The sequence below is a fragment of the Carassius auratus genome, chromosome 39, assembly GCF_003368295.1.
Source record: "Carassius auratus strain Wakin chromosome 39, ASM336829v1, whole genome shotgun sequence".
NCBI classification, from domain to species: Eukaryota; Metazoa; Chordata; class Actinopteri; order Cypriniformes; family Cyprinidae; genus Carassius; species Carassius auratus.
Window position 1 is genome coordinate 359,016 of NC_039281.1, and position 27,029 is coordinate 386,044.

Below are 27,029 nucleotides of genomic sequence, written 5' to 3' on the forward strand. Positions count from 1 at the left end.
TATTATTTTAATTCTGTGATGGGAAAGCTAAATTCTCGGAAGCCATTACTCCAGTCAAGTGTTACATGATTTTTGAGAGACTAGGTTTCCTAAGGTTTCAAATATATTGACAGGTTGCATAAGATTCGCCCATAAGTATGGCAAGCTATCAGTCAGTGGAGATCTGTTTCTGTTAATTAGTGTGCAATAGGGCAGAGGTTTTCACCACTCTTTTTATTTTGTGTGTCTCCTTTATTTAACAAACCAGATTCAGATCATCAGTTCGTTAGGAGAGAGATCCATGAACTTATCTGAGTGTGTCAGATAAGAGATATATACAGAATGTACATAGCCATGGGTCCCCAGGATCAGGACTGAAAACCACTGCAATATGGTCACCTAGTTTGTCCTGACTGTCTGTCTCCATGCAGACGTAGATTTCATACATGGTTAGGACTAGTCACAGTGTGTGACTGTTCTCTGTTAGGGACCAATTTACTTAGCTAGTAACTTGGGTCTCTCTAATGGACTGTGTAGAGCTATTTCTTTTTCTCTGTTTCTCTTTTCCACCTCAAAGAAGAAAATTACATCCTAAATGGTGATAAAACACAATAAGCCATATCACCAGAGCATTTTTTAATCCCTAAGACATAAATAAATGGGGAAAAAGTTTTTAAATTAATTAATATGGGCTACTGGTCATTTGGACTTATTTTTACTTGAAACGACACAGTAATAATTAGTGAATAGCAAAAAAATGTATGTAGGAGAAATGTGTTAAAAATAGAGATATTACCATGTGAATCACATCCTAACAACGTCATTAGTCTTGACGCCTATAGCACAGAACATTCTCCAACATGTGAATCATTTAGAAACTTCTAGTGGCACATGTGACTTTGGCATGAAGCAATATAACAACATCTTCACAGACAAACATTTTCTGATATAGTGAGTTGAGAAAGCACTGTATTCAAATATTGAAAATTGAAATACCCAGAATGTTTTTTATTTTTTTTATTTTATTTTTTTTACATTCATAAAATTAAAAGTAATCTCTGAAAATGACAAAAAAAGAAAAAGAAAAAGCAGGATTTTTTTTAAGGGGAAACATCCCCAGTTCAAGACCTTTTATTTTTTTTTTAAATTGATGATCACAGTTGTAAATTAGAAATTTGTAAGGGATATAATATTGGAACACTGTGAGAGTGTCACTAATGGTGTTTTATGAATAATTAGCTGACTGATCTGGGGCGCTAAAGCAGAGTCATCCAACATAAAAGCCTGATATCTCAAGCAGAAGTACATGTAAACTGCTCAGAGGTCATTATATTAATCAAGTGTTTTTAATTTTATTTTTTTTAGCTGGGCGAATCTCACAAAAACATATCAGGTCATATTTCACCCCAAAATAAAAATTTACTATATTTTAACCTGTTAAATGTCACCCCGTCCCGTATACGGGACGCCTACGTTGACTATACTATATTACAATCAAATCTAATCTAATCTTGACAAACTATATATCGTTGGAAAGGTCTAAGACTCCCAAATATATATTTTACCAATATTTTTTGTTAAAAATTATGTAGGAAAAGTAATAGATGAATTTATGACAAGAGTGCACCCTCAGAAATCTACATTACAAAAGGAGTTTTGACCTTTGTTTAAAAAAAAGACTTCCTCGTTGCCTTTTTCTCTATCACATTTTAGAAATCATCAGAAGTTATATATCACTTGAAAACATAAAATCTCAAAATTCATCCTTCAAAACCCATTTTAAAATCAGACATTGCATTACCATGTAAATGGTACATCAAAATCATGTTACAAAATGTTTTCAGTCATGAATTATAAAAATTGAGGTTTGTATCATGCACATTCATCTCTATCTTCAAAAACGTGAGTGACAGTTAACAGGTTAATTCAATATTGCATAAAGATAATCATATCTTAGGACTATAAACATTTTCAAGAATGTATTAAAATTAAGATATATATATATATATATATATATATATATATATATATATATATATATATATATATATATAATTCTCAATGTTCTTAAAGACGATAGTTAATCTTATTACTTTGATATATTTTTATGTTTTTATTTTTTTTTACTATATTACATCATTATATTTACAGTTTAAATCTTCATTGTTAAGTACTGTCATGATATATATATATATATATATATATATATATATATATATATATATATATATATATATATATATATATATATATATATATATATATATAGAGAGATATATAGATATATATATATATATATAGATAGATAGATATATGTGTGTGTATATAATTTACTATCCCAATTACTTTTTATTCCAAGTAACAATGCTGCAAATAAGATTTGTTTGCATTACAGAGATAAAAACTGGAGTAGAAAACATAAAAATAATTTCACAGTGCAAAAACCTTCAAAGGTCCTAAATATAGCTTAATTTTCATGAAATAGTTAATATATATATATATATATATATATATATATATATATATATATATATATATATATATATAGACTCTATATGCTCATGCTCACTGACGTGCGAAATTCATCCCAATATATCTTTTTATATTACTCTCTGAATGAAGATACCATTGTGCAGGCAGGCAGACAGTTTCAGATAAAAATATTCAAATAGGGATGAAGTAAATTATGCATGGGTTTCTATTTGTACAGTGAGTTATTTCCATAAAAACTGTACACTAAACATAGCCCTACTGATGATCCAAAAATAAAAACAAGGCAACACTGAGTGGACATCTACACTGTGTTCCTCCTGTGGTTTTGAAAGAGAACAACGTTTCAAATGACTGACAGATATGACAGCTCTGTAATGGATTCACACGTCACAGTTTCAGGAATGATATTTCATATGGAAACCGAAGAGCTCCTACAACATCTGTTAAGAGCCTGGATAGAGCTTGAACCATGGTTGACTAGATAAAAAATACTTCTATACAATATATATGTACATTTTATACAAAAAGCAGCAGGTATTTACATGCTACACACATTTTCAGATAGACAAGAAACACTGAAGAGCTGCACACCAGTACTAACACTGAAAAGACATATTGTAAATAATTACAACAAATGGGCAAAAGTCAAACGTGTAACACTTACTGATGGCAAAACACTAATTTAACACTTTTATTATTCAACTGTGTCTTTATTTTCTCTGTTATTACAGACCCTGCCTTATCAATGGCTTATCAATACAATACAATCAAATGAATTGTACTGTTATGTCCCTGTTAAAAAGATTAGTTTTGCTGCCCACTAGCAGTAGCATGTTGTCTTTTAAATGCTAGTGTGCTGATGCCTCTACAAGGCTTCTTGAAAAAAAGATTATGCCATCACTTACTCTCTGTTGTACAAATGTGTTGCTCTGGTTCTTATGTTTCTTTTTTTTTTTTTGGCCAAACAGTGAAAGTCAATGGAGTCCAGATGTTTCAATAACAAAACACTACATATATCCTTTTTAAGCTTAATGCTTTTGGATCAGTGGTATTTTATTATCACTACTATATATATATATATATATATATATATATATATATATATATATATATATATATATATATATATATATATACAGTATATATATATTAATGTTTTTAGTAAATAATTAGTATTTATATATATATATATTTTAGTTAAACTAAGTACAAATTTGATTTTTTTCTTGGAAACTAGTTTACATAAGTTTATTTATTGTTATTTAAATTAGTTAATTCAGTAACACATTTTAATTTAAAAAAAAAATCACAGATTTAATTTTAGTTAATAACAACAATAATAACTATTTTGGACCTCACTGACTTTCACTGTAAGAACAAAAACAGCAGAAATGTACTTAAAATAATTTTGAAACAACATGAGGGTGGAATGAAGTAATGACAGAATTATGAGTTATTTGACTGAAAAATCCAGCAGCTGTCCTTTGGTAAACCACACAAACCAGCATTAACCAGCAAGTCTTTTTTCAGCAAACGTCTGGCTTTTTGTCTTTGTGTTCTTTGCATTTTCCTAATAAGCTCCCAAACAAACACACAGTCAGTCATCATTATATGCAGTGCATCATTATCATCCCTGCTCTGAGTGAGGACATTCATGTAAACATCCACAAACGTACTATATATATATATATGAAGTGTGAGGACACCATCAGACCACTTCATGTCCTGATTGACCCCTCCACAGGAAGTAACTGGGAGGTGTTGGACGTTTCGGATGGATGCGCTAGGTAGTTCGGTGAGCATAGAGTTTGGCTATTTTCTTGCAGAGGCCACATCTCCTGCCACGTAAAGGAAGGCAGATGAGCCGGGTGACTGCTGAGGAGGGGTCTCCGCTGCCTGTAGTTGGACCACACCTGCAACAGTGTCTCTTTGAAGGGCCGCGTGGTCAGCGTGTATAAGATGGGATTGAGAGCGCTGTTGATCGGCAGAATAAAAATGACAACCCACGAGCTGATGGTTCCTGCAGTGGGTTCATTCAAGAAGAGTAATGGGGAGAAAATTATTCATTGAGAGTTGATATCATGTAATTTCTTGCTGATTGTTTATCATTGAAAAATCGTTTTGGACAAGGCAGTCCACTTTCTCTACTGCCTATTAATTATCTCTGGAATATCACCATTCAAAAAGAGAATAGGAAAACTATGATCTTTCAGTGAAATGTCTTTGAAAAATATAGCTTGATTTCAGCAATCATAATGAAGCACGGTGACATTTGCCCAGCCATTGTCGAATATTATGTGGATGGAAAGAGCATTCAGTGGGCCTCATTCACTAAGCATGCTCACACATGGATTTGTGCATTAAATATCTGTATAAATGTTTTCAAACAAATCAACATTCACCACAATCACAAAAGCTGATTCTAAATATAGGGACAGCTGTAACCAAACATACACAAAACACATACTCTGGGTGGCCTAATAACCATGTTAAGCTGAATTGTTTTACTCCTGTGCATACAAATACAAAATAAGCAGTGTAGAATAAGACCCTATGTTTTTGAATACTGAACATACTATGACAATTCATCCCAAAAATAAAATGTTGTCATTATTTACCATCATGTTATTCAAAAACTGTATGACTTTGTTTGTCCAGTGACACACAAAAGGTGCATTTCTGAATAAAGAGCACCATAAATGTAGTCCACATGACTTGTGCACTATATTCTAAGACTTCTAAAGCCATATGATGACATGAAGTCGTTTGTGAAAGGAGTGAACAAATCATTGAATCAAATCTTTTCAATGAATCAGGTGAACCAGTTCCAAAATCTGTGTGAAAGATTTATTCACAAAACTCTTAGTGTCCAGTTTCAGCAGTCAATGACTACTTTTTAAGTTTCTCACGCAAAGCTACAAGTCATAACTTCAGATGACTTGGAATATATAGCAATAGGAACTATGTTAACGACAGTTTTATAGTGCTTGTTTTGCACATTTTTTTAAAGGTTTAAAGCTCCAGCCATCATTCATTGCAATAATATGCAAACAAATGATCAGTGAATTATTGGAATTATTGGAAAATGTCTCTTTTTGTGTTTTACAGAATGAAGAAATACATATAGGCCAGTAACAATGTGAGGGAGAGTAAGTAGTATAAAAAATAAAGTAAACACTGAAGTACATAAAAATGCTAAATTATTGCTCAATGTTTAAATATTGTTTCAGCTCAATATAAGACTCATCCTTAAAGAAATCAACGGCCCTGAAGGCTTTAAATGGCCCCATGACACACTTACCAGGTATTTCAACCTCCATAAGCGAAAGGATCTTGAGTATGAAAATGGGAATCCAGCACAGCGAATCGGTGATGACAATGGAGAAGAAGCGCTTGGCAATGGTCAGCTCTTTCTTAATGTGGTTGCTGTATTTGGTCGTCTGTGTTCCTGTTCTCTGGATATTGTAAAACATGCTTCCATAAGACAGCACGATGATGAGAAAAGCCACCAGATTGAGACCTAATTGGAAACAGGATATGTTTTTGACAATATATATAGCACTGAAAAGCATTCATCGACGTGAAGGATGACCTTGTTACAAAACATAAACACCACAACAGTACACTTTCAGGTCAAGAAAGATCAAGTTATTGTTGAGATGATTGGTCTTGCTGGAAACCACCACATTTCCTCAAAGCCCTCAGTTTTCTTTCCCATCTAAACTTAGACCTCTCAGTGTGACCTCTATCACGCAAACAAATTGAACACACTCAGAGATAACGATTTCCTAATCAGGAACAAAAGAGTCCAAAACAACTCCTACTGCTTTAAGAACAGGAAAGTTAACCACTTTTGAAGGAGGAATTCTAATGCCTCAAATGTTAAGAAAATTAAAAGAGTGCAACATTGACCACACACTTATCCGACTGTCTCAGTTCCAGACATGCTTTTACTATTGATTTTCTCTATAGGGAATCACGACATACTTAAACCAGACCAATCAGCCCTGAGATGATCTCAATGATCTCAACGTCTCCTAAATGCATAAATTTAATTTAATGAAACTACGGTAATATTCAACGCTAGCTCACGACCAATTCGTACGTATTTTACGAGGTGTCTTGTTCGTACGAATTTGTACGACCTCACTCGTACAATTTTATACGACCCCAGTGACGGTTAGGTTTAGGGGCGGGGTTAGGTGTAGGTCATTCGTACAAATTCATACGAATTGTGCAACTCGTAAAATACGTACGATTTGGCAACAATCGTATGAATTTGTACGAGTGTGGTCTTACGAATTCGTACGAATAAGCCACCTTGTGAAAAATGTACGAATTGCCGTGAGATCGGGTTGTAATATTTCACAATATTACTATTATTTGTAACTGTTTTTTTAACCTAGTAAATACAGCATTGGCGGGGAAAAGAATATATTTTTTTATCTAAAATCTATTTATTTCAAAATATTCATACATAAAACTACATAAAATTAAAGACACTTAAGGATGTATGAGTTGAGTTGTTCTGAAATGTTGAATTGACTGACTGTGGCTTCAATAAAACATATACTATTAATTAACGACCTCAGAGCTCATGGTAGGTCTGTCTTAAATGATTTAACAGAATCATTAAAAAACTATTTTCCTACAGAGAAAATGACTGGGATTTTTAAAGCCAGAACCTGCCTGTTGTGCATTATTGTCTAATAGAACATCTTTTGAACACGATTAAAGGATTCTCACATACCCAGAAAGATCACAATGGAGTAGATTTGTGCTCCCAGGGTCTCTGGCTGTTCAGAGTGCAAAGGGAAACACACGCCATTGGTTCCATAGAAGTTTCTGAAGACCCCTTTAAAGACCAGAGGGAGGAAAGCAATAACAAAGCCCAAGAACCAGATGACCACCAAAATGGTAACGGTGCGTCTGCGGCCGGGGGTCAGGTATCGGAACGGGTAAACGATGCAGATGTATTTCTCCAGGGTGAGGTAGGTGAGAAGCAGAACTGACACCTCAGTGGAGAGCATGGCTAGAGATCCAATCACCTGACAGGGTACACTATCCATCCAGGCCTGAGCGTGTCTGTTATACTCGCCCCGGAACTTCAAGTCATACGCTCCAATCATGAAGAGGTAGACACCCATCAGACCGTCTGCACCTGTGTAGTAGAGAAAGAGCTTGTAAGTTACACTTTTTATGAGTTACAAGTGTATTTTACATTTCAGGAAATATGTGATGGTAATTGAAAATACTGTAATATATATATATTATATAGCCAAGTACATCTTTGAGTTTTTCAGGCTTAGAATCATTTTTTGCATTTACAAGTTACTATGTATAATAAAAACTCTTGATGAAAAAAAGCCTTTATTACCAGTCTTGCACTTTCCACATCTGACCCATTTCCCCCCTCCAGGGGCCTATAACTGAGAGCATTTTTCACCCATAGACTTTTAACCGAGAGACTTTACCCATGACTGACACAATCACATGAAAACAACATTGAGCAATAAAGGCACAATCATCTACTGGGTAATAGTGGGGTATTTAACACATGGCATAGTCTCAGCATGAGCAGACCATGCCAGAGGCTGACAGTGGGTCTTAATGATAATCAAAGTGTCTTAAATATGCAATTTACATGAACAGCTCAGTGGGGAGACTCGTACTGAAGTTTCCCAAGCAGAAATATAGAGACTGTCGCATAAGAGACTGGTTTCAGCAACATTGGTACTGACCCCAAACTTTTAAACGCTGGTGTGTGTGTGTGTGTGTGTGTAAATAAAATAACACTAATAAAATGCATTGTATAATTATATATTTTTGTATTATTATTAAATAATAATTAAATAATATAACTCCCTTAACTTCACATAGAAGCACACATATTTTTCATTCTCATTCATAAACAACTCTTTGGTTACCTTATAATTTATGTTAGCATTTAAATATAAAATGTAAAAATGAACTGTAAATGTTGCTACATGTAAGTGTGACATCTACACATCAAAGCAGACACTGAGTAATTGATTTCTATGTATTCTGAATGAGCTTCCACTCATTTGAATCACCCCCGGCAGCACTCGAATACAGATGCCCAGTGCACAACATTGATATCCGCTTATTTAGCCTATTTCAAAGAGCAGAAATCAAAGAACTGCTTTTTATTTTATTTTTTTCTATTTCTTTTGAGAGCAGGCAGCATTTTCTTTGTTCAGCAGTGGACAGTTTACAGGAAGCAGAACGCATGGGTGAATTTCATGCAATAACAAGCAAGACATGTGGCGGCACTTCAGTCAAGAGTGAACACTGTCAGGTAAACGCAGGCTCTGAGCTGCCTTTAGGCTATCAGACTGTTTCTCTAGAAGGCACAATCGACTTGCAGAACTAGAACAGACACTTAACTGTAGTTTAAAAGATGAGTTTTTTTTTTCTCATCTTAACGAAAAAGCTTGAATTTCCAGTTAAATATGCACAATCATAACATTTTTAAATATATTCATGACAGCTAAATAATATTTTAAAACAATGCTATATGTAAAGAAAAAAGCATACCAAAAAAAAAAAAAAAAATTATGCATAGAAAGTTGCATTAGACTAATTATGTGTGAAATTGCTTTTTGCATCATCATGGAGATGATAGGTAGCACACTGCAATCTCAAACACAGCATATAGTGCTCCAAAATTAATTCAGACACACGTAGTCACACTTTAAAATGCCTCTGTATTAGAAGCAAAATATCATCTTACAGCATAAAGAGATGATGCACATGGCATGGAGCTTGTTCTCAGAGCGAATGTAGGATCTCATGCAGATCACAAAGATGTTGCCGAAGCATGTCGTGGCTGAGACAACCCAGACGAAGACACGCAACACGATGTTGGCCAAGAGGTCCTCGAAAGATGAGATGCCATCAGTATTGGGCTTGCAGCTGCGGACGTGAGGCGCATAGCCACAATACTGGAACTTTTTAAAATAGCTGAAAAGAAGAAAGAAAGAAAGAAGCACACATGACAAACACAATCATAGCATCATTTCGGTCATGTCATGACATGGCTAAGGACACAAGTATAGATTTGTTAATGCTCAAATATATTATTATATTATTTAATAAATTAAATAAATAATAATTTCAGCAGTAAGAAGAAATAAACAGTACTTTACAATAAGGTCTCATTTGTTATCTTTTATTAAACTATCAATGAGCAATTGCCTATGTTGTAATAGCATTCATTAAGCATGTTGATGTTAGTCAATAAAAATTTTCATGTTCACGTTCAGCAGATAAAACATTTAATCTTAATATAATAATCTTAAGATTAATAAATGGTGAAGAAGCTTTACATTAGCTAACTAGTTAATGTTTATAAATTAAAACTTAATGTTAAGTGTTACCACATAAAACTATGCATATAGATCTGTGAAAATGTCTTTTTTGTTGTTCATCTGACCTTCTTTGCAATGCAAATAAATTATTCATATGCTCAAGAATGTTTTTTATTTGTGTAGTCTATAAACCGATTATTATAAGTGCTATGCAAATAAATCTGAAAAAAAAAAAAAATGTCTTCCAAATAGAAAAAAAAAGATAAATTATTACATGGATAAATTATTACATGTAGGTAAATATTTAAAATTAATAAAAAAAAAAATACATTTTACAGATAATTCTATTTTTTTTATTATTATTATTATAGCGCAACATTAAATAAATACTAATCACTATAATTGTACACACAACATGTATCTATAAAATCATTCTTATTTTCTAAAAGTAAATGGGTTGATCTATCTATCATTTAATAGCTGCTGTGACGTGTTTGGCTGTCACTCAACCTGTCCTTACTGAGAAAGGTGTTTATAAAGGGGAAGACAGAAGGAGGAGAGAATCACACTGAACAGAACTGACATAGTTCCAGAAACAGCATGGAAGTCTTGAGTTGAATTTCACAGTCAACAATGTCTCAATCTGAGAGGAAACATTGTACATGACTTGCAAGATTCATAGAGTATTCTCATTTCTCACAGTGTGAATTATATACCGCAAGATATGCAAAACAGGAAGACACAATATTGGGTTTTCAAGTAGCTGAAAAGATTGAAAAGGGAATTGTGCAGTACACGCTCCAATATAAATTCCAGACATCTTTTCTTTTTCTTTTTTTCCTTTTTTCTTTTTTCAGGCAAATCACTGCCTATTACTATACCAGGTCATGAAAGAAAATGATTATCATCGTCAATTAATATAAAACAAAATATTAGAAACGATTTCTGGGATTAGAACTAAAGAGTTTGTCTTTATCTTTTTTAATGATGATTTTCCAGAGAGAAGACATAACTGCTATCATCAGTTTAATGTTTAAAAGTACAAATAATTACAGAGCTGTTCAGTTGCAGGCAATTTAAACAGAATATCTCAAACATCTCAATCTCAACAAGTCATTATTCAACATGAAAAAAAAAAATAGATAATTCTCAATGGTGACGACTTCAGCAAATGGAGATTTGGATCAGATTTCAGAAATTGAGCAAGCAGAACTTAAATAATGTTGTTATCAAAACTTTCAAAAAGCAGCACTCACATGTGAGTCAGGTTCTTGAGAGGTTCAAACATCTTTCTGTGAATGTTCCCAATTTCGATTCCCTCAATGCTCCTGTGACACAAAAAGCTTTCTCTCAGGGGTTGCTCTTTAGAAAACCACCGTCATAAGCATTTCAGTATTCACTTTACAATGCTTTAGCCCTCTTTTCCCTTTTCCTTCTCTTACAAATATGCAGTTTTGTGCCCAAGATGCTCTCTGGAAGTCTTTGAAGTATGACCTAAAAGCAGATTGTTTTTCCTCTGTGTAGAGAGGAAGACAATGTTCACGGCGTGAGGTTTAGGTAGGACCATTGTGCTACGCTGAAAGGGGCCCCGCAAACAGCACATTACTAAAATTACGAGCTATTTTTGTGGTGTCTCATGTGAAAAGTGTTTTTTTTTTTTACCAGAGAGGCATAAAATGAGGAAAGTGCTTGTGTGTGTGTCTTAGTTTAGTCACAATATTCACTGTGCAAAGTTATACATTTGCATAACCTAACAACCGTTTTAAAACATACTTCACAATCCTTCCTTAATTTGTGCTTCAAAGCCTTGTACTGTACCTCATTGTAGAAAAGTATTAAAAAAGACTTACAGTGACTTTAACTTGCGCAGCTTGTTAAAGTGGTCCACACGCAGGTCCATGATGGGGTTATATGAAATATTCCTGCAAACAAACAGTAGGCAAGAGTGAACTGATTTGAAATATATTTCTAATGTCAAAATTATAATGATCTGTGTACAGCAGAGGTGTTTTGTCTGGCAAGGCAGGGGAAAGCCATGTAAAAACTGTTTAGATAAGAATAGAAATGTGAAATAGAATCTGAAATACTGTGTGAAACATGCATCGATCCAACCTCTCAGGTTAAATTAAAGGTGTATCTTTTCTGATTTGTTGTTTATTAGTAATAGCCAAGAATACAGCACTACACAGAATAACTGAATCATAGACTACCATTCAAAATTTGAGCGAAGGAAGAATTTGTAATATAGTAATGTAGTCTCTTACGCTCATCAAGGCTGCATTTATTTGATCAAAAATACAGTAAAAACAATAATATTGTGAAATATTATTACAATTGAAAATAACTGCTTTTTATTTTATTATATTTTAAAATGTAATATATTCCTGTAATGTAAAGCCACATTTTTAGCAGCCATTCCTCCAGTGTCACATGATCCTTCAGAAATGAAATGACTCAAATCTGCTGATTTGCTGCTCATGAAACATTTCTGATTATTATCATTGTTGAAAACAGCTGTGCTATATGTATATTTTTTTTCTCCAGGATTCTATAATGAATAGAAAGTTCAAAAGGACAGCATTAATTTGAAACTTAAATGTTAAATATTTTTTAACATCATACATGTTTTTACTGAAATCATTCTCACAGGCTGATTTGATGCTCAATAAACAATTTACAGTTTTTTTATATGACTTGGGATTCATAAATAGTATGTTAACAATTAAAAAAGAAAAAAACAAAAAACTACAGTTTAATTAAATAAAATGTATTATAGATGTTATGCATAAGCCTTTAACCTGGACACCATATGACCATCAAAATGAACTGAAATGAATTCTCATTGCACTAAAAAGAAATAAAAATGTCCAGAAGCCCACCACACTGGCCCTGGCACGCAGACATTAGATGCAGTTTGGAGCTGTTTGTAATGTGTATCTGAACGGAAGACTCACAGCTGAAGCAGGTCTCCAAGATTGACAAAAAGATCAGGAGGGATCACTTCAATTCTGTTACTGGACAAATCCCTGTGGAGAGAAAATATTCATGCCTTTCGCGTTCAAACAAGCATCTGCTGACAGAAGTAATGAGCAAACCAGTCTGAACTCTTTGAAGAGTGACGTCCCCTAACTGCTCGAGCTGGATGGAGGTAAGACCAACACACACTTTGAAATTGATAAGGAAATCCATGCAAGGATGATTTATTTTATTTTATTTACTCATTTATTTTTTGCTTAGCTTCTCAAAAATTGAACAGAAATGGGTCACGACTAAACTCCAGAGAACACTTTGTGGTGATTATTTTGGCAAACATTTATAATGGAATGGAATGCCTGAGAACTCACAGCTCGCCCAGTTTACGAAGCAGAGAGAAAGCCTGCTCGTGGATGTAACTAATGCGGTTCCGCTGGAGGACTCTGCAAATAAATAAATAAAAATAAATGAATAAATAAAGAAAGAAAGTACATTTTTATCTTGGTGGACAGAAACACATCGACCGTTTCAGAGAAATGGAATGTGTAGGAAATACCCCGGAGTGTTGTGTTTATTTTTTAATTTTTTAAGCAAGTATGTGTATTAATTTTTTAATTATGTCATGATTATTTGTAATTATTTAATTACGTTGTGATTATTTTTTAACTTCTGGAGATTTTTATATTTAATAATATTTATTTGTAATAATATATTAAATTAAATCATTTAATAAATAAGCAATAACGGACAACAAAATATTAAATGTAAATGTTCATTTCTGATTTTATTTACTCAATCTTGAGCAATTCAGCAAATATACTACACAGACAGCTGAGAGCTAGATCAAAACATACAGAAATTTATTAAAGCTGAACTGAAGATGAAAAACTGAAGATGAACACGTGCTGGACGTACAAAAACAAACATCACTGGGACTCGCATGTCAAGCATGTGCATTTGAGCTTCTGTTTACCAATATTAAATGTGTGCAGGATGGAAGAGAATAATATATATATATATATATATATATATATATATATATATATATATATATATATATATATATATATATATATACTAGTAAAAAGTACTGGTTTTTCTTCAGACATGTAATCAAGAAAAAGTACAAGTAGTCAAGTAATTCAATTACATTTAAATGAAGTACAAATCCCCCAAAATAATTCTTAAGTACAGTAATTTAGTAATATTACTCAAGTATTTTACATCCCTGGAAATACACAGGAGTGAACAACAACGTCAATGGTGAGGAGTAAAAAAAAATAAAAAAAATAAAATAATTTAGAAGGAAAATAGGATCTGACCTTAAATCAACAGTCACTGTTGCATATAATCACTAAAGTTATAATAATTATAATAATATAGTATTATGTTAAATGGGTGGTTCATTGCGATTTCACTCTTTTAACGTTAGTGTGTATTGTTGCTGTTTCAGCATAAACAAAATCTGCAAAAATACGAAGCTGTAAGTCAAATGCAAACGGAGATATGTTGCAATGTCTACAAAAACGCCTGTTAGGGACTACAAAAATGTACTTCCCAGATTCGTGACATCACAAACCCAGATAAACCCCGCCCTCAGGAAAAGGAAGCAAAGGGGCTAGGCCATGCTGTGCTGCTTTAGGGAAAAAACTTTTGAAACTTGCAAATCCATTAGAATTGTTAGAAGACAGATTTTTATGTGCACCCCTAAAGCAGCACAACCTGGCCTCGCCTCCTTTGTTGTGTGTTCCAATTAGCAGGGTTTATCTGGGTTTGTAACATAACAGACCCGGGAAGAAGCTCGTTGTAGTCCCTTACCAGTCATTTGTAGGCATTAAACTGCCAGCATTGAACTTTCAGCGCTGCAACTTTGCAGATATTGTTTATGCTCAAACAGCAACATTACAAACTAACTAACGTTTAAAAAGTGAAATCGCAATCAACCACCACTTTAATATGTAATTGTTTCCATGTTACTTGAATTTTGAATGAACAAAAGCAGATAAGTCTATTGCTCTGATTTTTGCAGAACAGTGAATGAAAATGAAAAGCGAGACCCGGGGAGATGAAAATGGTTTCCCTAAGAATATGCTTTGACCTCATTTTTGGTGTTTTTGGCAGGAAGGACCTCAACTGTGCATAATGAGAGTAGGGTACAACTTGGCGCCCCTTAAATATTAGTATGAGAAAATATGATTATAATTTAATTTATATAAGTAAAAACTATACACTAATAAAAAATTCTGCTCATCTGGCATATTTCTATACATTGGTGGGGGAAAGTAATGAACAGTGAAACCAAGAAAAAAAAATGCTGAGCATTGGATTCAATCCAACCCAATTCTAAAACAATTTTAGCCTTTAACATTTACATATATTCAATCCACAATTAATTTCCAGATACTTTATAGCTTTAATATATGTAGATGGACTGTGGATTAAATATATGTAAATGTCTGTGAAAGTTAGATTTGATTGGGTCTGCGCCATTACTTTCCCTCGCTGATGATCACATGGCAGATGAGTGAAAAAGTTATGTGACTGAAGCAGATGGATACTGAATATTGATTAAGAAAAAGAAATTTACTTATTTCAGAAAGGGCCTTTAACCTCATTGGAACCTGATGAACCATTGTACCCTTATATATATATATTTTTTAATACTGGAATACATTCATAAAGCCCACTGGGATGATCTGATAGTTAACTACACAGCAGGAAGAGAGGATTGAGCAGCTGTGATGGAAGGGTGGTTATACTCACAGCACTGTTAGCATGTTACAGGACCTGAAGGTCACATTTCCCACAGCCTCAATCTTATTTCCCTCAACATCTCTGCAAGCAGAAATAGGAAAAAGAGGGTCTTTAAAAATTGTAGGAAAAGAAAAATACAAACGACTTTGCAAAATGCAAATATAAATTGATTGAAATCTTTTGGAGTATAATTCAAAGGGCTCTCCATACGCTTTCCAACCATGTAAATAAAATAATAGCAAAAGTATTTTTGTCATGACAATGTTGTATTCAAACTTACAGCCAATTTAATCGTGGCATCTCCAGGCAGATATCATCAAGCTTTGTGAGAGCATTGTTCAGCAACACTCTGAAACACACACAAGCAAAGGCTTTATAAGACAAAGCAGCAGTGTAGCACATTTGGAAACCAAATAAATAAATAAATATTCAAAAAGGTTTTAGAGAACAGCTCCTATGCATTTGTTAAAATATGAGATTTCCATTTGAAAGACGGAAGATGAGTCACCAAAATAGCAACAGGCTGAAACTCACAGAAGCACAAGGGAGCGCAAACCAGAGAAGGTCAAAGAGGAGATGTGATGAATATTGTTGTTCTCCAGAATCCTTTAGGATAAAAAATGGAGAAGCTCATTAAAAAAAAAAAAAAAAAAAAACACTGAGGCATCACAAACTGAAGTGCTTTGTTCAATACTTGTTCAGGGGACACAAACTTATACATAAACAGCTATAAATCATGATTCAATGACATTCAATTGTGATGGAAATTCAATCACTCATGTTTCTTTAGAGCAGATCCTCAGGGACTGCTAATGACTTCTAAAGAAATCACTCCTGATATTACAGAAATGAGACCTGTTTTGTGCTGTCTACATGGTCAAAACTCAGCATTAGAGAAAGTTTATTGACTGACACATGCCATTGCAGTTATTTGATTTAATGCAAAAAAACAAACAAACAAAAAAAACACTGAATGAGAAAATCCATCTTTATTTAACTGACATTTATAAAGCAAATGGGAGAATGACCAAAATGACCACTTACAGCCATTCTAGTTTGTGCAAATCCTGGAATACATCAGGAAGTAGGGTAGTGATTCGATTATAACTGAGATACCTGAGAAAATAAGATATTACAGCTGTCTGAGGGTAGTCAAAAGCATTTTGCCCATAGAACAGAGCAAATAAGCAAATTAAAGTTTCTGTCATTCACTGTTAGCCTATTTGTCTTTATAGAGACAATAGAAATGTCTGCCAACTCACAGTCTTGTCAGATTGTAAAGGCCTCTGAAAGCATGTGGGTGCACTGCTTTAATTCGGTTGTGCTGGAGATACCTGAAATATGTTACAGGAAGCATTAAAAAGCAGAAGGAGAGAGAGAAATAACACAAAATATTACTGTATAGTTATGTTCCAAAGGAGTGGAAGAGCTTTGAACACAGTTCTGCTCTTGCTTTTTATACAAGCCTGTATTTTGAACTGGGCCTTTAGAAAGGAAAAAGATAGGAAGCACTTATTTATTGATTGATTTATTTACTTATTAAAACAATTCATGAAAGATCAACGATACAGCAAAAAACTGTAATACTGTGTAATATTATTCCAATCTTAATAAATTAAATTTCTATCAATGTGATTTATTCCTGTGATGGCAAAGCTGAAGTTTCAGCAGCCATTACTCCAGTCTTTTTTAAGAAACTGTGAAGCATTTATTTATTTAAAAAACATTGTTAATAAATAGATAGTTTAAGGAACATAATTTATATGAAACACACACACACACACACAATCTCTGGGAGTTTTTAGTTAGTAATTATCTTGGCGAAATTTAAAGTAAATCTTCATGTCTGTGACCAATATTTACTTCGCTTTGATGACTGATAATCTGAAAAATTCTAAAATAGTTAGATTAACTATTAAAAATAGTTGAACATAAAGTCACACACACACACACACACACACAAAACCTTTTTTATGTAGGTATGTATAATTTAAATTGTTCTTGCCTTGAGTTATTATTTTGGAATAAATTTAAAATGCTTAAATACACTAACCATATGAGATTCATACTTGGCTTTAAAAGAATATTTATACAATTGTTAAAGTAAATATATATATTTTCTTAAGTCAAAAACTTTTCTAGTTTCTATGATAGTCTTGTCCCAATATATTTTTCAATATGAGCCAATGGGATTAAAACCCACAAATGTGTAATATGTAATATCATTTGTGATATGAAATTATATATTTTAAAAAAGTTGAATTTGTGGTTTATAATCCCATTGGCTCATATTGAAAAATATATTGGGACCATTGGGACAAGACTATCATAGAAACTTGACATGCTTAAGTTTTTGACTTAAGCAAACTCCTTAGCATCTGTATAACAAAGTACTAAAAAATATTTAGAATACCTAAAGCAACAATATAGCAACACCCCAGCATCACAGCACTGAAATGTGCATCAAAGAAAAGTAAAAAAAAAAAAAAAAGAAAATAAATCTCTTTGTTCGTACAATGAAACCTCCATCTGACACTAGATCAAGTATGGTCCTTGAGCGAGGACAAAAATATGGAGCTGATTCTGTTTGAGTCAGCTGGCACTCCTGAACGAGAAACCAGACGATACTCACAACCAACAAGCATGTCAGATTAAGAGAGGCAAGACAAATTCTACAGCTGGAGAAAGAAAAACACTGAGCCATTTTTGTCAAGTTAAAAAAGAGAACACTCTCAAGTTCTTCAGTTTTGAGTGTGTTTGGCTCAGCTCCTGTGAAGAGCACTGAATGTTTTATTCCACAGGGATTGTTTAATCTCACTCAACATCTCTATTTCACACACTTCTGACTATGATGGCACAGTGAGGACAAGCAAACAACATTTTGTGAACATCTGCAATAGTGCCACAATGTCATTCGTAGCATTAAAGTGTCTAGATATACTTAGTGAAGCAGACTCTTACAGCTTTTGAAGGCTCTGGTACATCAAGAACATGTCAGCATTTAACTTCCTCAGCCTGTTCCTCTGCAGGGACCTGCAACACAAACAAAAGAGCCATTCCCAAAATTGTTTTTAGTACATAAAAGTGCAATGTCCTGCCCTGTTTAAAAAAAAAAAAAAAAAAAAAAAATTCATATATTAATTTATATTTTCTAATTAATAATATTATATTCTATTATATTACAGTCATTTTCAACGGTTTATTGGACTGGACAGACACTTTTTATTAAGTTTAAATCCTATTGAATTCAACACATACATCTGGATTAAACTTGAATCGAGGGAAAAAAAAAACGTTTTCATTCTGTAGCCTGATTCTACGGAGCCCAGCACGACATTCATGAAAAAATTTATAAATTGTGTGCACGATTTATTATTTCATTCCCCTCGATGTCCTAAAACGTGCACATGATTTCTATTTCGTTCCCTCGATTTATAAATTTTCTGCAAAATTTACTTATTCGTTCTCTCAATTTATAAATCGTGTACACAATTTAGCAAATCGAGGGAACAAATTAGTAAATCGTGCGGACAATTTATAAAACGATTTAGCCTACTTTTTTTCCTGTATGACATGTGCAGGGCTCCGTATAATTCTTATCTAGAAAATTTTGTCAAGAAAATGTTTGTTATAAAGGTTTTGGGGAAAAAAAGTTAATTGGCCTTATAGAAAGACAGAATGATAAATAGAAAGAGATGATGATGATTGATGATGAGATAGATAGATAGATAGATAGATAGATAGATAGATAGATAGATTACATTCATAAACATACAGCAGGAATGAAATGCAGACATATTTATATTTATATGTTTTGTATTTTTTGCGTCAAAAAATAAGATGGTCTGCTTTATTTTTGATAAACTCTATATTTTCAGGAGAAAACGCAAGACTGAAGGGGACCATTTGACTTTTTGAAAAATGTTTTAAAGCAATGATTTCATGAGACCTTAGAGAGAAGACACGCAGTGTGTGTACTTGAAATCAGAAAGTGACATTGGATTTAAAACACCTTGCCACATTCTTGGCATTACTGAAAGGTAGATGTGAATTACACTGCGGAATACTAATGAATATCAAACAGGGCCGCAATACAGGAAACTGGGAATGAAATAAGCAGCAGCTTCAACTGATACATAAATATGCATTTCAAATCCACATTAAACTGATAGAAAGGTTTATATCAGCCAGCTATTATGTGAACAATGAATAAATCGTCACAGCTATATTGTGTGGAGAATAATGCTGGAACAATTATCTTTTAATGCAATTATCTCATTTTTCAAAATCACAAATTAAAGGCACTCAGAGTTAATTAAGACTAGAAGTCGAATAAATCAGACTTGTTTCAACCTTCTCGTGTTTTATAAAGTGCACATACAACTCTAATGAGACACTAATGTTTATTCGGTCTCTCACAGAAAATAAGGTACAAATCTGTCACTGGTATGGATAGCTAAACGTTACATCTTTGTATCTTATTTTTACCCTTAATGGGACCTTAAAGGTACATATTAGGACTTTAAAAGTACATGTTAGTACTAAACTACATCTACCTTTTGAAAGGGCACTGCCCCAGTGGCAGCTTTTTGCCTCTTTTTTTTATTTCTAAGAGTGTACATATTCCTCATTTAGAGTAAAGCAAACTTTTCTTTGCAGAGCATTGGCATCTCATGCATCTCTGAGGAGTCGCACAATCTCAGCAAACTGCAGCCACACTCCGCACACAGGCCATGAAACTCACATCATGGTGACATTAATGGATACCATAGGGACGTCTTTAAAGTGAGCACCGTCACAGTCCAGCTCCAGGTCCCTGCACTGGCACTCAGCTGGGACGGTCCCAAGCACTGCATGACAGAAAGGAAGAGATACAGAGGAAGACCTGTCAGACATCACTTTAGACATCCCATTTAGTGTTCAAAAAATAAGTTTGCATTACAGTTTGATCTGCCATTTAATAGCAATGCTCAACAAGTGAACAGTCATGCTGAGCTAATAAGCACTAAATTATTTCAACAAATTGGTCTAAGTCAGCTTGGGTAAAGGATCATTTCCAACAAGATTTCCCAATTAGATTCATTTGAGCGCTCAAGAGAAATCAAATCTTTAAAAGTCAAGTGTTTAATTCAATGTTAAAATGCATTATTTAAGTTTAAGCAAGCCATTGGTAGGCTCATTACACCAAAAAGTCCATCCAATTGCATGAATTTAAGGCAGGAATATTTGTTCCTTTGACCAATGGCAGAGAGCGGGAATGTTTTATAGGATTTTTTTTTTTTTTTTTTTTTTTTTTTTCAAATACTATGTTACAAATACTTGAGAACAACAGGAATGTAACAAAACATACGGGGGAACTTAATAGAAGTCTACAGTATATGAAAATATGAAAATTGTATATATAGCAGGGTTTGAGGATATATAGCAGGAAGAGTTACATGTAAAATATATATATATATATATATATATATATCACATAATGTTTGTTTCTGTCATTCATGAATCATCAGCAGATAATTCAATTTAAGAAACAGCAGATTTTGTGTTAAAAGTGTATTTAAGTGAAAACTGAAAAGCAATGCGTGTAATCTGATGGTGTCAGCAGTTGGACAGTTCAATACCGTCTACCAGACAGAATTAAGCCACACAAGACACGTCTTTATCGCAGTTAAACAGAACAAACGGTTGCCTAAAATCCAGGGAGCGTAAATGCCTCCGACAGGCCATCTGTGGCCCAACACATTGTTCCAATAGAGTCTTATCTGTGTTAAACACTGGAGAAGGATGTGAAAGCACAAACACAGAACAGAAGATGCAGCAAGGCGACAGCAAGAAATCGAACTCCGACATTCACCAGGATGGCCCACGGTGACTAATTTGGGGAGAAGAGACTCTGGCAAAACAGATGTCTGTTCAGGCCAGTTCTGCTTGTAGTTCACTGATTAACAATGGTCCATGTGCTGCTGTGCATGTAGGGTAAGCTTCCTACACATCCAATGTAATTGAAACTGCTTAAGCTGTTTTGCAATGTAAATGACCTAAACTCATTGGTGGGCAATATATGTGATTGAACATTATTTCTGCCAAGTGCAGTGTAAATGTATGAAAGCTCATTCCTACTACACTTTAGGAATAATCTGGTGGACAAAAAGTTATGACACAAAAAAAAAAAAAAAAAAAAAAAAAAAAAAAAAAAAAAAAAAGAGTCAAAACTATGATACATATTACTTCAAATAAAAAAGGCATAATAATTTATAACAAACATTAAAATCTGGTTATAAACTTTTATGTCATAGTTAAGACTTAGTCAAATTTTATGATATAATCTTATAATTTCGACTTTGTATGTAATACTTTTGAGTTATGTCATAACTATGGATTACCAGCTGATACCAGAAACACAAACTTTAGAATAATTTTAATTAATAAAAATACAAACCTTTTACATTACATATCACTAACATCTTATTAGTTGACGTACATTAACATATGAACATATGTGACCCAGGACCACAAAACCAGTCTTAAGTCGCTGGGGTACATTTGTAGCAATAGCAAAAAAAAAATAAAAATAGGGGAACTAATTAAGACAAAACAGGTGGTACAGATAAGGCAATCACGACAAGACTAGGATAACAAGGGGGCGGGGCAAGGGAACGAGACAACACAAGCACATGGCCCAAAGACAAGGCCATGTGCTTGTACACAAAACACGGGTCTGTCATGATCCTGCCTCAAGACTAGAGAAAAGTCAGGACATGAAGGCAGAATCATGACAGAACCCCTCCCTTAAGGAGCGGCTTCCAGACGCTCCCCAAGGGAACAAACGCGGGACAGGACTGACTGGGACAGAGACAAAAACCAACAACACATGACAAATAACAAAGGCAAACAGGAATACACAACGACAGGGTTAGGGTGACAAATCAAAAAAAAAAAAAACAAGGAAGGGGAGGAGGCGGGACAACGAAGTTCATGGGGGACAGGGTTCTTAGGAGGACGGGACGAAGGCTGACAACGAGGGGTTCGGGCAGGTCTGGGTGGTCTAGGGTGGGGAGTGGTCTCCGGACCATTTACAACAGAGGACATGACAGGAAAACTCACGTGACACTGGGCAACATCTACTGGACACGGGGAAACATCTACTGGACACTTGACAACATCCACAGGGCACGGGGAAAAAGTCTACTGGACACGGGACAACATCAACAGGACACATGACAACATCAGTGGGGACAGAAACTGGGTCAGGAATTGCACTAACTGTGGCTGGCTCGGGATCTCTGGGGACAGGATCAGGGGACAAGACAGGACTGGTGGGGATTTCCAGGATCTGGACAAGACGAGACAAATAGACAGAGTCTTGGCAGCTATTACGACAGGCATCTCCTGACGAGATGAGACAGACTGTAATAAAGCTTTGGCTGCAGAGTCGGCCGCAGCTCTCTCCTCCACCCTCACGACTGCAGACTTAGAAACAGTTCTCATAGTCGCCGGTTCGGGGTCAAGGGTCACCGCTGCTGGCTCGGGCACGCCAGCGCTCTCCGCTGCTGGCTCGGGCACGCCAGCGCTCTCCGCTGCTGGCTCGGGCGACCTCGCCGACTCAGGAGGAGACAGGGTCACAGGACCGGCAGGCCCCTTCTTCTTCCTCTTCCTCCTTGGCCGTGGTGCAGAGGCCACAGCTGGGTCAGAGGCGGGTTGGGGGAGTTTGGTCTCAGGCAGAGCAGACTCTGACGCTGAAGACTCTGAAGCGGACTCCCACGAAAATAGTCTCCCTCGCTTCCTGGGGAGACTGATGGCTGTGGAAGGCGCCTCAGGAATCTGGGAGGGATCTGCCTGTTCCCCCAGTGTAGTAACTGCCAGGAGATGACCCTCGGGGATCACTGGCAGCTGGGTAGATGGTGGGGACCTCTGGGGGGTAACCTGCGGCGCCTCCTGGGAGAACCCACTCGTTCTCAGGCGAGTATGGTAGGGCAACCCTCTTCTCGGCGGGGGACGACATCCAACACTGTTGGCGGAACTCCAATTGGGGTTGAGGAGTGGAGGACATCCTGTCTGCTGAGTTCCTGTTTGGTCGGTTCATTCTGTTATGTGGAGGGGATGAACTCAACTGCAGACAGGATGTACTGAACACAGGATTTATTAATACAAAAGGGGAAAACAAAACCCACGAGGGGGAAAACGACGACTAGGGTAGACACTAACTTTACAAGACAAGATAAACAAGGACTCAAAACAGGAGAACACTAACTACAAATAAACACTCACGGTTATACAAGGATACAATATCTCAAAGGGGTTACCAGGGTATACTCTCTCACAAGGCTGACAGGCAGGAACACATATGCGGAACAATGAGGAACATTCACAGAGTGGAACACATAAGTAGAACAATGAACCAACAAAAGACAGAGCACACTAGGGGATCTAAATAGGGGAACTAATTAAGACACAACAGGTGGTACAGATAAGGCAATCACGACAAGACTAGGATAACAAGGGGGCGGGGCAAGGGAACGAGACAACACAAGCACATGGCCCAAAGACAAGGCCATGTGCTTGTACACAAAACACGGGTCTGTCATGATCCTGCCTCAAGACTAGAGAAAAGTCAGGACATGAAGGCAGAATCATGACAAAAACATAATTAAGAAAAAAACAATATGGGTCAAAAATATCGCCTTTTCTTTTAGGCCAAAAAATCTTTAGGATATTAAGTAAATGTTCCATGAAGATATTTTGTAAATTTCCTTCTGTAAATATCTAAAAAAAAATAATTTGTGATTAGTAATATGCATTGCTAAGAATTTAATTTGGACAACTTTAAGGTGATTTTCTCAGTATTTTTATATATTTTTTTTTTACCCTCAGATTCCAGATTTTCAAATAATTGTATCTCGGCTAAATATTTTCCTTTCATAACATCATCAAATACATCAGAGGAAAACTTATTTATTCAGCTTTCAGATGATAAATTAAACAATCAAAAAAAAATTAACACTTAAGACTGGTTTTGTGGTACATGGTCACATATATCCTTTTATTTAAAAGGATATAAAAAATATATACGGTTCATCATTAAAACTAAATTAGTGCTTTGACACTTTTTGGTAGTCAATCATAAATGGATCATGTCCATAATGTTATGATTTCCAGACTGGTTTCTCTGCTAGGACTTGCATCTATTCAAAATCATCTCAAAATCATCTTGAGGAATGGTTAGCCACATATTGTTCAGTGTCATGTTTTTTTATTGGAGCTTAGCAGTGACACTGCAATATCACAGTGATTTTTTTAGACACCCAGGCTCCATCTGATCATGTATCTGTGATCAACACTGCTTATCACCTCCAACCATAAACCATATAAGGCTCAAGATATGAGCTGTCGAAGAATCATGAGCGGTTGCCCTAATCTTCTTTCATTTCCTGCCTAAGTCTCAGAGTAGCTAATAAAATGTCAAAACAGCCTTTTATAAATGATCATCACTTTAATGGGTTTTGTTTTTTTTTCTTTGCGCATGTAATAGAAAGTGAGCAATATACAGACAGCAGCTGCCCGCGCTTTGGGATTGAGCATTACATGTGACTCCAATCATCAGACACACATGCCTAAAATATGCAAATATTAGTAAATATTGTTGTCAGGAAACACAATACTCAAAAAAGTTTAAGTTTGGGTAGATGCATTTGAAATACAGTTTATGCTCTTTGCATTAATTTGATTCAATAAAATGCAGTAAAACTCGGTTAAACACTGATAATATTACAGTATGTTTTCATTTTGTGAATGGAAATACTTATATCAGACAGAAAAAATATTGTGCTGGTATTCTGATTGTGCATCTCTCGTTGTTTCAGCTGTGGAGTAACAAAATCTAGCAGCCAAATGTGTTAAACCAGATTTTACAGGCATACAGTGTTTCTAAAAGAAACATATAAAATACATTTCACAAATAAGATATTCCCCTCAATGTTTAAATTCACTGAATTGTTGCAAAAAAAAGAGCATACTCACAGCAGGCATTTGACTTGGCTCCTAGGTTACTACTGGGGATGCCAAAATAGTTATCAAAGAGATGTGGCCAACCATTGTTGTCCCCTAGAAGAAAGACAACAAGTAAAGGGTTACTGAATCAAACACACGTTGCTTGTCATTACTAACAAAGCTAACAGCTTTGATTGCACACACACTGATAGCACGGGGAAAGACCACAATGGAAAATTCAAATGGCTAAGAACCATTTTGCAGTGTCTTTGGTCTAACAAAATTACCTCCACTCATTCTCTCAGGGGAAGTTGCATAATGAATAATAATGCATTTGCGTTTGTTCTTTTTTAAGAATCATGTTAACCTACTCAGCAACCCCTGTCAATCACATTGACACTGTTTGCCAATGACAAAAGTTGTGGAGGAAATGAAGCAGGTGGCATGCAAATAGCTGTGACTTTTGTGGCGTTTCCTGTCTCCTGACACCTCACACTTAACATCTCAAATAAATTAAAATCAACCTTCCGGCTTACTCAGTACACCTTCATCAATCAGTGTCAGGGTAATCTGATTCAGATTTGTAGCTATTCAAATGCAAAGCGTTCATGTACAATAACACTCAAAAGTTTTGGGTCAGTAAGATTTTTTTTAAGTAGTTTTTCAAGAAACGAATACTTAGGAATTAATTTGCAAGGATGGATTAAACTGATTTATATAGTTACACAAAATACATATAATTAAAATAAATACTGTTATTCTGACTTTTTATTCACCATAGTGTCCGGGTTTCCACAAAAATATTAGGCACCACAACAGTTTCCAAAATTTATAGGATATGTATCTTGAGCAGCAAATCAGCATATTAGAATGATTTCTTAAGGGCCGTGTGACACTGAAGACTAGAGAAATGGCTGCTGAAAATTCAGCTTTGCATCTGCATCTGCATCTGCATAATTTAATAGATTTAAATAGAAAACTGTTATTTTAAATTGTAATAATATTTCACAGTATTGCTGTTTAAATTGTATTTGTGAGAAAATAAATCCATCCTTGGTCAGCATGTACAAGATGTGTTCCAAAACATTATTATTAGTAGTAGTATTTATTTAACACATGCAGTGCTGTGCGTTTAAAGCCTGACAGAAAGATTTCACCATTCAGTCATGTGCCCTAGTGCAAACCCAGAAAAATGCAGCAGATTTTCTTCTTTTAGTGGTTTTGTTGTACAGTAAATCGTTGTTTCTTTAATTATGCATACTTTAATTAAAGGTCAATCATTGTGTGTGTTGTGAAGGTCACATTCGGAATTTATTTATGCTACTTTCACCTTGGTCCCAGACTCAGACTTTCAATTATAAAAATAAATAAATAAAATCATAACAATAATTTCAAACTACACAATCTAAACAAACAAACATAATCATATGTATAAATTTATAAAAAAAAATTTTTTTTTACCTTTTTAATATTTAATGTAAAATTGCTAACCCATACTTCCACCACATTTCA

At 34.8% G+C, this 27,029-nt stretch overlaps 1 protein-coding gene across 1 annotated transcript in view; it reads right to left on the bottom strand.

Moving 5' to 3' along the window:
• Window positions 1–4,168: 4,168 nt before the first annotated feature.
• LOC113057585 (relaxin receptor 1-like) overlaps window positions 4,169–27,029 on the bottom strand; it is a 46,519-nt gene continuing 23,658 nt past the window's right edge. The window contains exons 3-18 of the mRNA XM_026224998.1: window positions 25,548–25,631; window positions 20,275–20,380; window positions 18,492–18,563; window positions 16,793–16,864; window positions 16,575–16,646; window positions 16,065–16,136; window positions 15,811–15,879; window positions 15,540–15,611; window positions 13,148–13,219; window positions 12,758–12,829; window positions 11,654–11,725; window positions 11,060–11,131; window positions 9,227–9,456; window positions 7,223–7,633; window positions 5,774–5,992; window positions 4,169–4,492 (exon numbers count right to left, since the gene is read on the bottom strand). Coding sequence (XP_026080783.1) covers window positions 4,191–4,492; window positions 5,774–5,992; window positions 7,223–7,633; window positions 9,227–9,456; window positions 11,060–11,131; window positions 11,654–11,725; window positions 12,758–12,829; window positions 13,148–13,219; window positions 15,540–15,611; window positions 15,811–15,879; window positions 16,065–16,136; window positions 16,575–16,646; window positions 16,793–16,864; window positions 18,492–18,563; window positions 20,275–20,380; window positions 25,548–25,631 — 2,069 coding nt within the window. The 3' untranslated portion in view covers window positions 4,169–4,190. The remainder of the gene's footprint in view (window positions 4,493–5,773; window positions 5,993–7,222; window positions 7,634–9,226; window positions 9,457–11,059; window positions 11,132–11,653; window positions 11,726–12,757; window positions 12,830–13,147; window positions 13,220–15,539; window positions 15,612–15,810; window positions 15,880–16,064; window positions 16,137–16,574; window positions 16,647–16,792; window positions 16,865–18,491; window positions 18,564–20,274; window positions 20,381–25,547; window positions 25,632–27,029) is intronic.